The sequence below is a fragment of the Urocampus carinirostris genome, chromosome 4 (genome assembly GCF_059441175.1).
Source record: "Urocampus carinirostris isolate Australia breed hairy pipefish chromosome 4, RoL_Ucar_1.0, whole genome shotgun sequence".
In the NCBI taxonomy this organism is placed as follows: domain Eukaryota; kingdom Metazoa; phylum Chordata; class Actinopteri; order Syngnathiformes; family Syngnathidae; genus Urocampus; species Urocampus carinirostris.
The window spans coordinates 39,205,064-39,220,485 of record NC_142352.1 but is presented as its reverse complement, the minus strand read 5'-3'; the positions used below and the strand labels follow the sequence as shown (position 1 = coordinate 39,220,485).

Here is a 15,422-nt window from a genome sequence, read left to right as displayed (position 1 = left end):
CAAGGCGATTTGCTTTTTGTAACCTTGGAGATTCAATAAGAAAGTGCTCAGGGGAGGGCTTTTAAAACTTATTCGGAATTTGGCCACACAAGGGTTTCTTGTTCAGTCCTATCCTGTTCTCCTTGCGAGTTCAAATTTCATTGATGTCTTATCTCCTTTTGAGTGTCTACTAACTATAAACTAGGTATGTGCTACAAATAAAACCCGTTTTTCACCACGCTTTTCGCTTTATGTGACCCTATCCATAAAAAGATGTCCTCCTTGAAGTATTTTTTCTGCATTTGCTATTTTTCCAAGTGTTTTATCAGCACATATAATGAAAAAAAACTCCAGAGCTAGCCCTATTTAATTTTCAGCATTTCAATGTATATGATCAAAAGGGAGATAATATTTAATTTCATTTAATCCTGACTGTTTCAAAACAAATCTGATGAGATGGTCTTTCTGTAAACACTTAAAAATTAAATAGAACATGTTAATGAATGTGTCTAATGGGATATCTATGAATAAATGCATGAGAAAAATTGTACATGTATACAGTACGTAATTTCCTTATCTATTGTTGAGGTACCGGATTATAAACTCTATATTAATACGACAATCAATCAATCAATCAAATCATCCTGCTGGTCAGGCCTTTCAACCAAATTTTTGAACCCAATGCGACCCAAAACTCAAAAATGTTGCCCAACTTGATCTACCACCTCATACACTCTAAAACTTTATTTAGAAAAAAAAAAAAAACACCTACCAGGAAACAAATCTTTCACTTTGCCTTTTCTTTTAGTTCAAAACTTCAGTTAGAAGAGAATGCAGTATTATAATAGTCAACTTTCATTTGTAACTTTTCAGTCACTCAAACCGAGGTGCGCATATTTTTAGCCTCAAGAGTTGACAGGTCAGAAGGTTTTGGCGACCATCTGGTTGAGCATCACACAATCTTCACCTTTTTCAGTCAACATAAAAAAAAAAATCCTTGTTTCAAAGCGAAAACTAATTAGCCTGCTTCTGTCCTATAGCGGAGAAAGGTTAGTTTTGAGAAGCCGATCCCAGCTTTCACTCCCGTGTCATATTTGACTTTCATAAAAGCTCAGCTCGGTGACGTCAAGTAGCCTTTGAGAGTGAGACGGGGGGTTGGCGGAGAACGCTGGTGAATGAGTAACATTCAGCATCAGCTGTGAGGGTGAATTAAGACTAAGTTGTCTGTGCATTCATTTTTCGTTCTGAGTCCGTGTGATGTGATATATACAAAAGCTGACAAGCACGAGCACGGACTTGACACAAGCGGCGCTTTCATAAAAAATGGCCGCGGTGGAAAAAAGATGGAGCCTATTGGATGTTGTGTCAACTCGGCGACCACAATGTGTACTTTGTTGAGTAAATGCTGACGCGGGATCACGGCTCGGGTGGTGTCTCCTCCCCTTTCACCACACTCCAATGATTTTGTGTTTTATGCCTATGGAAAACTATTTGAGCCTTTATTCCGTATCTCTAATGCCAATGTACTTTGACTTTACTACGAACACAATTAAGTGTGCTAGTATAACGGATTCAAATACTGTCCAACATATTTCTGCATGCTTTTGAGAACAGTTTTAAGCAGTGGTGGGCCGTGAGGGCCTACAAGGCCTTTACTGCTGGCCTAAATTGTGAATTTCGTTTCGGGGATGAATAAAGTATCTATCTATCAATCTATCTATCTATCTAAAAATACCCGAATCAGGTGATGTTAATTAAATGTTGTCCATCAATACTTCTTAATTAATTTCATATTGTCTGTCATTGCTTCTCCCTGGATGAGCTGCTTCCAGGTGTTTGCTTAACCCATTTAAGCATTTAACCTATCTCATTTCAGTCGTTAGCTGTCGCTAGGGTCAGAATTCTACCCGGAGGCCTTCACAATAAATGTTTAGGGCCGTATATACGATCACATCAGTCTTCAACAAATGCTGTTGGTTTAGACAATCAGATTCCAAGTTTGCGTCTGAGCACCTGCCAGCAGGCCTTGAGAAACGGAACTGGTTTGAAAAACTATGATTGGCTAAGGGGCGGTGGTCCACCAAAGTGATCGCACCAACAGCTATTAAACCTGGAAATAGGAAATACAGGGAAGTACAGTATATTGTGTCTATATGATGGTAAAGGGTTGGACAACTCAAGCGAGCAAGCCTTTTGCAAGCGGTAAAAGGTTTTGCCCGCTACTTTCAGCCAAAGGGTGAGATCTGAAGTCCGAACCAGGTCGGTACGTTTGGGTCTCTCATGCTGCCTTTTTTTTATTGACCACCTGTCATTGTACATTGTCTCTTTCTATACACTATTTTTTAACTTAGATTTCATTACAAAAGATAGGCTGCAGAATGACATATATTGTTATGTTAGTTTAATAGCAAAAGGTCGGACAATTCTGAAGCCAGCAGGCCTTTCGCAAGCAGGAAGAGGTTTTGTCCGCCACTTTCAGCCTAAAGGTAAGATCCTAATCCCGAGCCAAGGCCTGACCAGATGCAAATTTCAGGCCAGTTCGGGCCAAAAGTGCCAATCATTACGTTCGGTCAGAAGGATAAAAAGAGGTGGAGTTTGTTTCTTAATTCCTATCCCCACAGTTGGGGTGTGGCGGGGGGTGTGGGGGGTAGAAGAGACAGTTGATATATAAAATTGGAAAAGTATATTAAATAGATATTTACATGTATTAAATTTAAAAAAAAATAATAATTTAACCTTTCAACTTGAGGATTTTTTTCCCTGAAATCTGATTTTTCTCGTGCTGAGTGTCTGCGGATATAGAGTGAGGCACACAATTTTCTTTCTTCATGGCAGAGGGCGATAGTGAAACCAAGGATTCTGATTTGGCGCACAACCCAGCCGCAAAATAAAGAATTTGTCTTAATATAAGAAAGCTAACAGCAAGTCAAAGTTTCTTAATGGAGGATTAACTATCTATAAATGCTTTTATTCAAAAGTAGCAATGTGCATTTTTACGTTAAGGGAGGAGAATGAAACTTTTTTTTTCTACTATACAGTTTATATGTTGCATTCTTGCTCTGCCAATCAAATGATTAATAAGAGGAATGATGAATAAAGTAAATTGAAAGTAATCCCTCACTATACCGCACTTTACTTTTGGCTGTTCAGATACTTGATTTTGAATTAAAATGTCTTTATAGTCATTGATATCAACGCAACTTGCATTGTGTTCTGGAGCAGACAGCACACATACAAATGCTATCACAGAGGCATGTTGTGGAGGGTATTGTGTGTGTGTGTGTGTGTGTGCTGGGTGGGCGTGACTGTGATAGGCTGGTGTATGCTGTCAGTCAAACAGCAGTGTGAGTGCACAAGTCAATGTGGCCACCAATACAAGCTGTGAAGTACAGGGACAGCTAGTGCTTTAGCAGCTCATTACATTGAAAATACATATATGGATTGAATTTGACTCTAAGGAAAGTCATAAGAGTGCAAAGAAACACTGATCACCTCTGTGGATTGTCGTAGGGCCCGGGAAGAGACTTAGGTGGCATCTGGACAAAAAGCAACAGCTAGACTTCAAGTCCAGCAAACTGCTATGGATAGGCTACATAACAATTCTCTTACCCCACCCCTGCCAAGCCTGTATCTCACCAATCGCAGATCCATTACCCATGAAACAAAAGACCAAGAGCTACAACTAGTGGGAAACCGCTACATTCGTGACTCATATTTTTAATTATCATGGAGACCTGGCTTAACCAGAGGATCCTCAATGCTAACGTGAAGCTAGCGGCCATTCTTTACAATGCTTTCTAACACTGAAAGGAGAAGCCATCCAATTTTGTTGTACAATCGTATAACGACAATAAAGACTTTTTATTTGTTTGTTTGCAATTTTGTGGTCTTTTTAAAAATTTGTATATCTACAGTTTTTATTTTTACAGTCATATATATTATATGTTGGTGATATCTAACAAATAAATAAATCTTTCTACCTTGCGTGTTTTTACTTTTGGAAAGCAAACTCCACGAAAAACAAGTGATTACTGTTGACACGAACCCCAGCGCACATCACGGTAATTTAAACACAATATGAATTTAATCCTTTGGTTTGACTTTTACTTAAATGAATGACAAATTACAAACAGCTTGTATTCCCTTAACAGAGTTATAATCATCAAAAGAAAGTAAAGTTTGACTTACCGATTCAGGGGCTTTGACAAACACTTTGGTCCGGCCCAGCTGAAATTGGTCTTGGTCCATGTTGACAGAGCGCATGAGGTGAAGAACGCCTTGTTTCTCGTCACCCTGCCATGAGGGCCAAGACTCTCTGGTCAGAATGGCATACCTGCAAAAAGAAAGATTAGCCGGTTTTATTTGAGTGGCACAATTCACTTCTTGCGTTTTTGTTTTTTGTGACAGTTTTTTTCCTTTGTGTGAACTTACAATATTTACTCATCCATGCATATTATTTTAAAACCTAGACATGTATACAGGGTTCCTACAGCAAGTAAGTTAAATCCAAGACTTTTCAAGACTTTTTAGTGCCTTTTGAAATCAAATTTAAGACCATGTCAACAAAAGACACAATTGAAGCTTACAAAACAAAAAAGATGAATAAGAAGCATTTTTAAACACTTATTAAACACAGATTTATTTATGTCAAGTCATTTTAATCACATTTTGCTCCAGTCGAAATTTTCCATCTGAAAAACGTAGAATCTTAAAGTTTTAGAGATAGAAAACAATAAAAAAAAAGTTGTTTACAGTACTTCAAGGATGCTGAGTCAAAAATGACAGATAACTACTAATTCCAAATAATTCTTCTGCTACATTTATGAAGCATTTGGTCCTGTGCAAAACTGTTTTGAAAAGCATAAAAATGCTCTATTCATGAGACATTTTGAGTGTAGCATCATAAAAACACATGCTTGGAAAACAAAACAAAACATTGTACTCCCTGGATGTGGAAAATTGATAAATCAATTATATCAGTTAATAAAACAAGTACTAAATCTTTATGTTTAAACGTTTAAGACTTTCAAAAATTGGATTTAAGACAGTTTAATTCCAATTAAGGCCTTATATTTAAAATAAAGAATGTTATGCCTTTTATGACTTTTCGAGGATTCGCGGGAAGCCTGGTATAGAAACCTCAAAGTTGAATATTAGTTTACATAAAATTAATATTATGTACATAAGACTAGACATTTATTATGGCAGTGAGGAGGATGTAAAATGGTAATACTAATTATTGTGGTCTCTGTATTTAGGTATGTATTTATTTATCGACTAACCCTAACCAAACACGGAGTTATACAATTAAAATGTATATCCATGTTGTATATTTGGACTGGTGTAAAATTACAGCTCTGTGAGATATTAAAAATTTTTTGTGCGAGTCATTAATCTTGGCGTGGCACACTGATTTACAATGACATTTGAAAGTGGCACTCAACACCCAAAAAGTTGCTGACCCCTGCTTTATAATAATGATGTGCTGCTTCTGTTTGGAGGAGATCTTACCTGTTGAGGAACTTCCTGAAGACACGACGGTAGGCGTAGCCAGCACGCCTTACCCTAATGTTCTCCTTCAGGCCCAGATATTCCACCTGGTGCTTCACTCTGTAAACACACACACACAAAAACAGAAGCAACTAAGCAGTGGCTAAGGGTCCTGCGCCACACTGAGGTGCTTATCTTTTGTAATGAAATCTAAGTTAAAAAAGAGTGTATAGAAAGAGACAATGTACAATGACAGGTGGTCAATAAAAAAAAGTCAGCATGAGAGACCCAAACGTACCGACCTAGTTCGGACTTCAGATCTCACCCTTTGGCTGAAAGTAGCGGGCAAAACCTTTTACCGCTTGCAAAAGGCTTGCTCGCTTGAGTTGTCCAACCCTTTACTATCATATGGACACAATATACTGTATTTCCCTGTATTTCCTATTTCCAAGTTTAATAGCTGTTGGCGTGATTGCTTTGGTGGATTACCGCCCCCCTAGCCAATCATTGTTTGTGAAACCGGTGCGTCAGCTGGCGGGCTTTCTTATGCCAATTTGGAATCTGATTGGCTAAACTAAGAGCTTTCTCGAAGACTGATATTAAGGGCCAAGGCCTTTTGGATTATTTGTGAAGACTTCCAGGTAGATTTCTGAGCCTAGCAACAACTAATGGAATTTCTGAAATGAAGTTGACGGACAATTTGAACTTATTTTTACAAATATTCATGGAGAAAATATAATTAACAACACATGATTCAGATATTAGGCAGCATGGCAGCGCAGTGGTTAGCGCATGTGCGGCATAGTTCTAATGGCATGAGATCAAACCTTCCTGTGTGGGGTTTGCATGTTGTGCCCGTGCTTGCGTGGGTTTCCTCCAGGCACTCCAGTTTCCTCCCACATTCCAAAAACATGCATTTCAGGTTAATTGGCTGGTCCAAATTGTCCCTAGGTGTGAATGAGCAAGTGAGTTGTCTGTCTCTGTCTGCCATGCGACTGGCTGGCAACCAGTTGAGGGTGTCCCCTGCCCACTGCCCGAAGATCGCTGAGATGTGCTCCAGCACCCCCGCGACCCTACTGAGGATTAGCGGTACAGATAATGGATGGATGGATTCAGATATTTCTTAGGCCAGCAGAGAAAGCCTCACATCCTACCACTGCTTTTCTGTTTACAGGCCAGTCTGAATTAAGAGCCACAACATGTTTGTTTGATATTTTGCACAGAGCTAATTTTCCTTAACATGTGTCTGCAACAATCTACCGGAAGTCAGCACGTAAAGACTTCCTGTCAAAACCTTGGTTCCTGTGGTAATTAATGAGTCAGACTCAACAGGAAGTGCATGGAGCATGAACAATACAATACAAATCCTTTCCAGCATTTCTAGCGGGAAACTGAAATAAAGCGATAAAGAAAGGGGGATGTACCTCACAATAAGGTTGCCATATACACAGAGAAGTGAAAAAAGAGAGGCAGGAAGGAGATGTAGAGAGAAAGAATGGCTTTCTTACTTACCGGCTCTCTTCCCAGTCTCGTGGTTTCTTGGTCTCGTTTGGCTTGATACAACGGATGTAATGGGGAGTGCATTTCATCAATGTGCTAACCAGGTCGTTTGCTTGTTTCTGTTTGGTTGGAAAAAAATATTAACATTAAAAAGCTTCTGCTTAAGATTGTCATGCATTTGAATCATGTGACAATATTTATTAGGCGTGGGCGATACTGGGAATTCTAGTATCTATCCCATCCAAGTAACTAGAAGATAGTATCAATACCGATACCTTTTGCTTGCTAATGTCATAGTCATTGAATAATTGAGTGCCCCCGCTTGAGTTAGTTTATATTTACAATAAACATAGCACAAAGATTTTAGGCACTAAAAATATTCCTTTTTTTCTTAAATAACTAAGATTCAAACTTTAAAAGTCTGAAAAAATAAATATAAATATTTCTATTACAACTGTTTCTGGGGAAAAAAATAAGGGAGTCAAATAAAAAAGGCATCAATAAACAAAAATACAAATATCACAATGTCAACGATACCTTCCGTTGCAAAATATTTTGAAAATAAAGTGAGAAACTTGCAAATAGTGTAAACCATATCCCCAACGAATAGGGCCTTTTGACTCTGCTGCAACAGTGACAACGACTTTACATATTTTTGTTCAGGAACAGTAACAAGTTTACATTTATTGTTGCATTTCGTTGCTCTCGATGAGCGAACCTTTTTCATGTGTTTATGGAAATTTGCCACAGTAACGGAACACTTTACCGCACAAAAGAACAGGAAAAAAAAGTCCACCCTGCGCCGTGCTTCAGGGGTTGCCTATTTAGCTTCTGATAAGGGTGCTCACGTAAATTTGGCCTTCTCTACTGCCTGCAAAAGCAGGCCAGGTAGGGAGAGGTGCTAAAAGTGTGCTTCTTGGTCAGATATACAGTTAGAGAGTGCTCAAGGGCACTGGGAGAGAGAGAAAAAGGCCGCACTATCTACATACAACAGGCATTCTAGGGAAATTGGTGGAGGGGTGAAGTATCGATCCCAGGACAATACTATTGATCCGATCCATGTACTTGATTAGTATCTAAAATGTCAATATTTGGATCGATCTGCCCACCCTTAATGTTCATTAAAACTAAATTAGCCTGATTTAAACATAAATTAAAATCAGAATTTGTTTCTTTTCACTATAAGATCTCCTTGGGCCTGTCTATTCATGAGTGAAGATTTTAGCATGAACGGTCAAGTCCATGAATTGCTTTGATGGGCCACATAAAATGATGAAGTGAGCCAGATTTGGCCCCGAGGATTTGTTTGACACCACAAAATGAATGCACACAAACACACAGAAACAGACCTTTATTTTACTGCCTGCAGTAGTGGGCCGTCCCTTCTTATCCGCGTTGAGGTTTTCAGGGAACAGACCTCTGAAGAAAGCTCTGTTGGAGGTCAAATGTGAGCAGAATTAGCTCATTCCAAAACACCATTTGGAAGCCCAAAACCAGAGTGCAGTTAATGATTCAACAAGCAGGTGGCCTTCCCTAAACATCAAACATTCACATTTGAAATCCCCCAAAGGTGGTTAAACTAGGAAATGCCTTTTTCACACTTGGTGGAAGAAATTCTCCCTGTAAACATGGACAAACAAATATGCTGGCGTTATTTCAGAATTTATTCATTTTTTTTCCTGTTACAGAAAAAAAAAACTTAATCAAATTACAGGTATATGAGGTAAAAATAAGGATTACTTTGCAGGATTACAATTTGCTTTAAAGGTGTATTTACGTTTACATAATGCACCGATATAAGATCATAATTTTAATCAGTGACACTAGAGAGACAGAGCTATGAGGCTTAACCACGTGCGGGCGCATCGCAGTATCGTAGTACCTGTCGCGCAGATTGAACAGACGGCAAACACTCATCTACCAATGCATGTGTTTTTGAACTCTGTGTTGCAGGTAAAAACATTTTCCTTTTTGTTCTGCATTTCATTTGTCCTTCAATGTAGCAGTCATTTTGTTGAATTGGTGAGAGCCTGCAGTTTTGTGAGCCTGCTTACGTGTGTACAAAATGGGCAGTGCAGTTGGGTGCATTAAGGGACATCAAGTGAAATTGATAGTCTTCTATTTGTATGTTTCAGTTATTTGTTGTTCCAAATACGCTATACGATCACTGTATTAATGTGCTCTTAATGTAAACTAAAACCGAGTGTATCTTGTCAGCCATGCAGTTAAAATTTGTGTACTTTTTTGTCAGACGACATGTAACTACCTGACCTTGGTTTCCTCCAATTATTTTTCAAGGTTCTAATGTTCATTTATCTTAAATAAAATTGAGTAATTTTATTTATATGGTGTTTATAAATAGTATATTTGGTATTGGAGTAATCCAAAAGTAATTGAACCCAAGTTACATTAGTGCAATTTTTTAAATCACGTTCCCAAACCTGGATGTCGCTATATTGTGTAGTGCAACCGGAAACGAGTGCTACAGAGCACAAAAATGAACACAAATTACGGGGACTCAAAAGTGACAGAACTGCCCCATTTTTCTCTTAATTTCTTTCAGGGAATTTTGTTTTTTTAGGGGTACACCCTTAGCAGCAAGATGGCAGACAATCATGACAGCTCTCTCTGGATGAGGCTCATGTCATGTAAAATACTGCAAATACACTATTCGTGACCTATGAGTATTTAAAAGTGCAAAAATTATTATGAGAGTACACATAGTTTTGCTTATTATTCAAATTAATCTTGTTATATTGGATGGATAAGGTGTTTTACCACAAAGAGGCACAAAATAATACACACAGAGTTCTGCGAAGGTCAATTTAAAACAACATAAAATTCATAAAATTGTGCAAATGATGACATTGCAATACGAATGCTTTTGTGCTCAAAATATCCTTACTCCTCCGCACATATAATTTCTTTGTTTCTTCTCATAAAACAAAAAGCATCAAGCTACATCATACAGTTTACAGTTGCAATTATTTTATTTTTGTTGATAAAATTCTCCGACCATCTTGTCGTCCGTGTGGGGTTGTTTATATTTGAGCGTGGGCCTCGAAGCTGGGTGGCCACAGAACAAAAGGCTCCACAGGTTGTATGAACAAATAACACCCAGCTGACCTTTGGCATTTTTTTCTTCTTTTCTGACCTGCAGCGCTCAAGATCAAGGCGTTTCCCTTCCTTCCTGGCCTTCCTTTTTGAAAGCCTCACGTTTTATTGCATGTACAGCAGTACCTTGAATTTCAGTTGAGTCATGTTTGAGTAAACTTGGCCCCGCTTATTAATGTGCATTTATTTTTGCTAATATAGATAGATTCTATTTATTTCATATATATTTAGAGATTCATTCATAGTTCATAAATTTAGTTATTCATACATACAGCATAGATGGCCTTTTTCAAAAGAAGTATTAAATGTCTGATAGCATTTAAATTTACCTCCCAGTTTGTTGAATAATTACCATATTTACGCTCCTGATTGCGGCAAATTGCCAACACTTGATGGTTTTGCTTTTTCAAAATAAGACAATCTAATAATTTAAAGAGGGGCGCATCTTTTGAGGTGTCCTTAAAAAGTTCAAAATTTCTCTATTAAGTATGTGTTAACAATGCCCAACTGAGTTCAAAGAACCCTATTTTTTCCACTGCTCCTATCTTCAGATTCAGATTCAGATTCAGATCTACTTTATTGTCATTCTAGTACACGTGTATACAGAACGAAATGTCGATGGATCTGACTCCCACTGACTCCCACAGTTTCCCTCAGTGTCCTTCAGTGTACAGATATAAATAATCTGTTTGACCACCAAAAATATCTGCTTTTATCTTAATTTTATTAGAATTGTTCGGGACGTCCAACATATTAGAAAGCAGAAAAAGGTGGAAGTGGAGAAAGGGGAGGGTGGAGAGTGATTTCATGCTCAACGTTTTCTGTTATTGTAGCATAAAAAGTATGAAAGGACTGTTTCAAATGCAGTCCAAATGCCTACTTGCACGGGCCACACAAGCAGCTTGACAGAGGCCGCAATGATGTTTTAGGCCAAAACAAGACGTCAGCATATAGACATCATTCAAATTTCGGACAGAACCTTTAACTATCATTTATTGTCTGTAACACAGATAGCCTATAGATGCTAATACTAATAGCACTGCCACACAACACTCATTAGTTTCCTCTATATTAGATGCATACCAATGTGCATTTTAAATCTGGGCAGCTTTAAAAAGGTTAGGGATTTATAACCAATGTAGACATAATCAGCTTTTTGGCCATTGAGTGAACATGGTATTTTGCTCTTACCATCAGTTTTTGAGAGTTACAGCACATTGTTACCCATTAATGCATGTCATGAAAATTTGTTTTCTCAGCAATGCCCAGGATAGTAATACAATTTGCATTAATCAAGTGAGGCAAACTTGAAAACATAATTTTAAATGATTATCTTTTCTTTTAATATTAGAAAGTTATGAGTATTAGTCCAGTCTTTGAACACACCGCGAAACCAGTGCGGAAGTCTCATGAAAATTTAGTCCAAAATCCAGGATGAGACTTGTCCACCAAAGTAACTTTTATATTATGGTAAATAAGTGTAGTGCTTGCATATGACTGTATCAATGCTTGTAGTTTATTGTCAAAAGATACATGCCATTTTAACTACTATTTAATTAGTTAATTATAGGCCTTTAGGTTCTATAATTATGCAAAGATATCTTAAAAAAACACATTACCGGTAATCTTTTGTTTCTTGTTTAGTGTACCCATCTTCTAATGGAATATTGAAAATGTTAAATGTTTCATCAGTTTTATTTTTTTATTTTTAATGATATTTTAAGAATGTAGCAAAGAAAATGTACATTGAAGTATTATGTTAAAGTGACAAAAAGCTGGTTCACAAATGAGGCAGTGGGTAGGGAGTATGTTTTCCACAGATGGCTCCTTTGACACAGGGAAATCCAGAGGAACTGAAACACCAGTAAGGCTAAGCCCTAAATGACGCCCCGCCGGGAAGGCCAGACTGGGGTTGTCCCGAAAAGCCGCAAATCTTGACTGCAGCCGGACGCCTTTTAAAGGTCACATCGTAATCTCACTGCCCGCCCACCTAGCCATAGTTCTTTTGCATCACGAAAGTTGACACCATTGCCTGTCTGAATGCATTGAAAACTCTATTAAAAGTATCCAGAAACGGAATTATTTTTCAATTAGGCATAGACCATGCAGTATTTTTGCAAATATTTTGCACGGGCCGCAGGACTCAAGAAATTTTGTCTCAAAGTTGACCCATCCGGCTTATTTCCTCTAGAACTTTGACGTCATCGAAGGAACACAACACTTTCAAAAACGTGAAACATCAACACCACATGTGAGGCAGCTCTGAAACGCTTATTTCTAATTGGAGAAATTGGAACTTTGCTATCGCTGGGGGGGCCTTGTGATTGTTTGTGTCAGAGTTGTGTCATTCGACCTCCAAAAGCTGCATGAGGTAAATTTACAGCATGGGTATCTTGTGCCTTTGCCTCCTTTTAGGTAATTATTTTCTTTCTGTTTTTCTCTGCGTTGGTTGCGATTAGTATAAATTTGTATGGCTAACCTTCTGTTAGTGTCGGGGCTGCCGTGGGCTTTCCTGTTTTGTTTGCTCCGGGTTGGTGCTTGTTGGATGCCAACTGTGTGTTGTGAGTTTGAGGTTACCGCAGGTTTTGCCATTTCCGTGGTTATTCCCCGCTGCCTTTGCATTTATCAGTCTCATTCAGCCCCCTTGTTGGCAGCTCTTTGTGTGTCATTTTTGTCAGTTAGCCCCTTATTGGCTGCTCGCCCTTTGTTGTACCATCACTGCCTCCATCTGTGAGACAACGCCTAAGCATTCTCCACAAAAACTACCAAAACTTCACTTAAAGCACTCGTATCCACTTTGACTAACACTTAAAACAATATGACAACTGGCTTGCTAGGGTGCTGGTGTTCCTCCGATGACATCACATCTCAGGATGACAAAGACAAGACGTGTCGTCTTCAAATTGCATTACAGTAATCCCTCATTTTTTTGTGGGAGTTGCGTTCCAAAAATGTGCCACGATAGTCAAAACCTTTATTTACTGATTTATTTAATACTGAAGAACAAACTCAGGCTCAAGTATTTGTTCAACAAACAAAAGAACTGTGCTTTGTAAACTTTTTTTTTTTTACAAATAACTTCCGTACTGTCAAATTATAATTTTAAAAATAATCTTGCTATTTTTTTTAGATTAAGGACACGATCCTTTTTAAAAAGATACTTTTTCGCCATTATGTGAATGTTATGGAAAACTGCATTTACCTTCTGGTTCTGTACTACAAAAACCATATCAAGCATTGGAGCCACTAGGGAGCGTCAACTACCCGCATGTGGCTCCAGAGCAAGTTTAGCGGGTCGAGAAGTCCATTTTGTAGGCAATAGAAAGAATCTTCTGTTGAGCCAATCAAAATACAGAACACAATGCACAAGGAAAATTCGCGAAGTAGTGAAATCCCGATAAGTAAACCGCGATACAACAGGAGAATACGGTATCTCGCAAAATAATTGGATTGTACCGATGAAATAAATCTAAAGATTTTATGCAAAAAACATGAACTATTTACTCACATTTTGCATGTTTAAGAATTCGGATATACCTTTAAAAGTTGATGTGACATTGCTCTATTTTGATTTATCAGTTACAGCGCTCTTAACAATTTCACACATGAATGAAACAAATGCACCTTCAATGATCATGACAGGTGGCTGCAATGAAAAAGAAATGACCTACATTTGACTGCTCTGCATCAACTCAATGAGGTCAGTGAAAAGGACGTCTCGGTTTCTTTCACAGAATCCATCTGCGTCGTAAGAAACCTGGAACAGAGGAAAAGGGGCCATTATGAATGCTTAAGCTACCTTGAGCTTGATGAAAATTGCACATGTGGGAAAATAACTAATTTGATGAATAGCGTTTTAGGAGACTGAAAAAACAAGTTTTCTGGTAAATACATACAATAGATGCATATATATATATATATATATATATATATATATATATATATATATATATACATATACATATATTAGAGTGAAACACTAATCCATGTTTAAAAGCACTTTAGTAAGCTAAAATTTGGAGGAATGCTTAAAAACTGGTCAAAAGAAACTCCCCCCATCACCAAGTTATTATGGTACGGCTCATGAAGTATGCGGTATGTGTGCCACATCTGGAAGAGACGGGCAGGGCTGAAAACGTACTAGAAAATATGGAAAGGTATTTAATAACATATTGTTACGTAACGTGTGTGGAACCTTCAAAAATAGACCAAACCGACATGCTAAGAAGTGTTAGTTCAAACCAAAAAAAATAGGATGATGTCACCTGAATCATAACAACCAGAAGGGTTAAGCTATTTTTACAGGGAGTAGCAGCAATTCCCACACAGACACCGCTTAAATAGCAATTTAATAACATTGTAAAGTGCACGCCACTGACCACAGAATGATGGTTAGGGAAATAAATACATTAATTACAACTCTAAACTGAAGTTAAAAAAATGCTATTTAAAATCAATTCAATAATTTGTCCAAACTCAAAACATCTGTATTACAAATCTTCTTTTCACATTTTGAAAAACTGACATGTGTTTTTCCGAAGACGAAATAAGATTTAGTAAACATATTGTTGCTCAGGGGTGGCGAAGCATTGGAGTCGCGGGCTGCAATGGGTTAAGAAATTGGGTCAGGGACTTGTGAACCTATGCAATTTTTCTTATTTGCATATAAGAATAAATAGACATGCAGCCATAAACAAGTTTTATTTCCGTTTACACTTGTTTTTAAATAGATTTGTTTTGTCCAATTGGTTTTGAAAGACTCAGGAGTTAATATATGAACTACCTATTTTAAACACTTAATTTGATTTTGTTTTGTAATATTTGTTGGGCATTTTGCTTCGTATTTATGTAGTGGTTTTTCTGTAGTAATATTTTTGTAGTGATAAAGTAGTGGTATTTTTGTGGTTTAACAGGTCTCTGTTGCAGTAATATTTCCGTAGTTGTGTTTTTGTAGTATTATTGCAGTCGTATTTATGAAGTATTTCTGTATTATTTTTGCAGTATTAATGTTGTACTATTTTTATAGTATTTCTGTGATATTTATTTTTTTATTTCTGAATTCAAACAAAATAGTAGTAATATATCTGTAGAGGTATTTTGTAGTATTATTGTAGAAGTATTTTTGTAGTATTTCTGTAGTAGTATTTTTGTATTATAGTATTACTGTAGTATTATTTTTCTACTATTCATGTTGTACTACTTTTGTAGTACACATACAAAGGGACACCGAGGACAAAGCTGGCACCCTCCAATAATGTTTATGTTAGTACTATTCGTAATACATTTCTATACACTGTCATGATATTGTTATCATATTCGTTCAGCGGGCCTGACAAAAA

General features: G+C 37.5%; 1 protein-coding gene across 2 annotated transcripts in view; it reads right to left on the bottom strand.

The window, feature by feature from the left end:
* The window catches only part of myo1ea (myosin IEa), a 96,274-nt gene that overhangs the window by 20,086 nt on the left and 60,766 nt on the right, over positions 1-15,422 (bottom strand). For both annotated transcript variants that reach the window (XM_088334490.1, XM_088334491.1), the window contains 5 exons: positions 13,755-13,840; positions 8,319-8,400; positions 6,982-7,088; positions 5,491-5,589; positions 4,168-4,312 (listed from right to left, as the gene is read on the bottom strand). In XM_088334490.1, the coding sequence (XP_088190616.1) occupies positions 4,168-4,312; positions 5,491-5,589; positions 6,982-7,088; positions 8,319-8,400; positions 13,755-13,840 (519 nt within the window). The remainder of the gene's footprint in view (positions 1-4,167; positions 4,313-5,490; positions 5,590-6,981; positions 7,089-8,318; positions 8,401-13,754; positions 13,841-15,422) is intronic.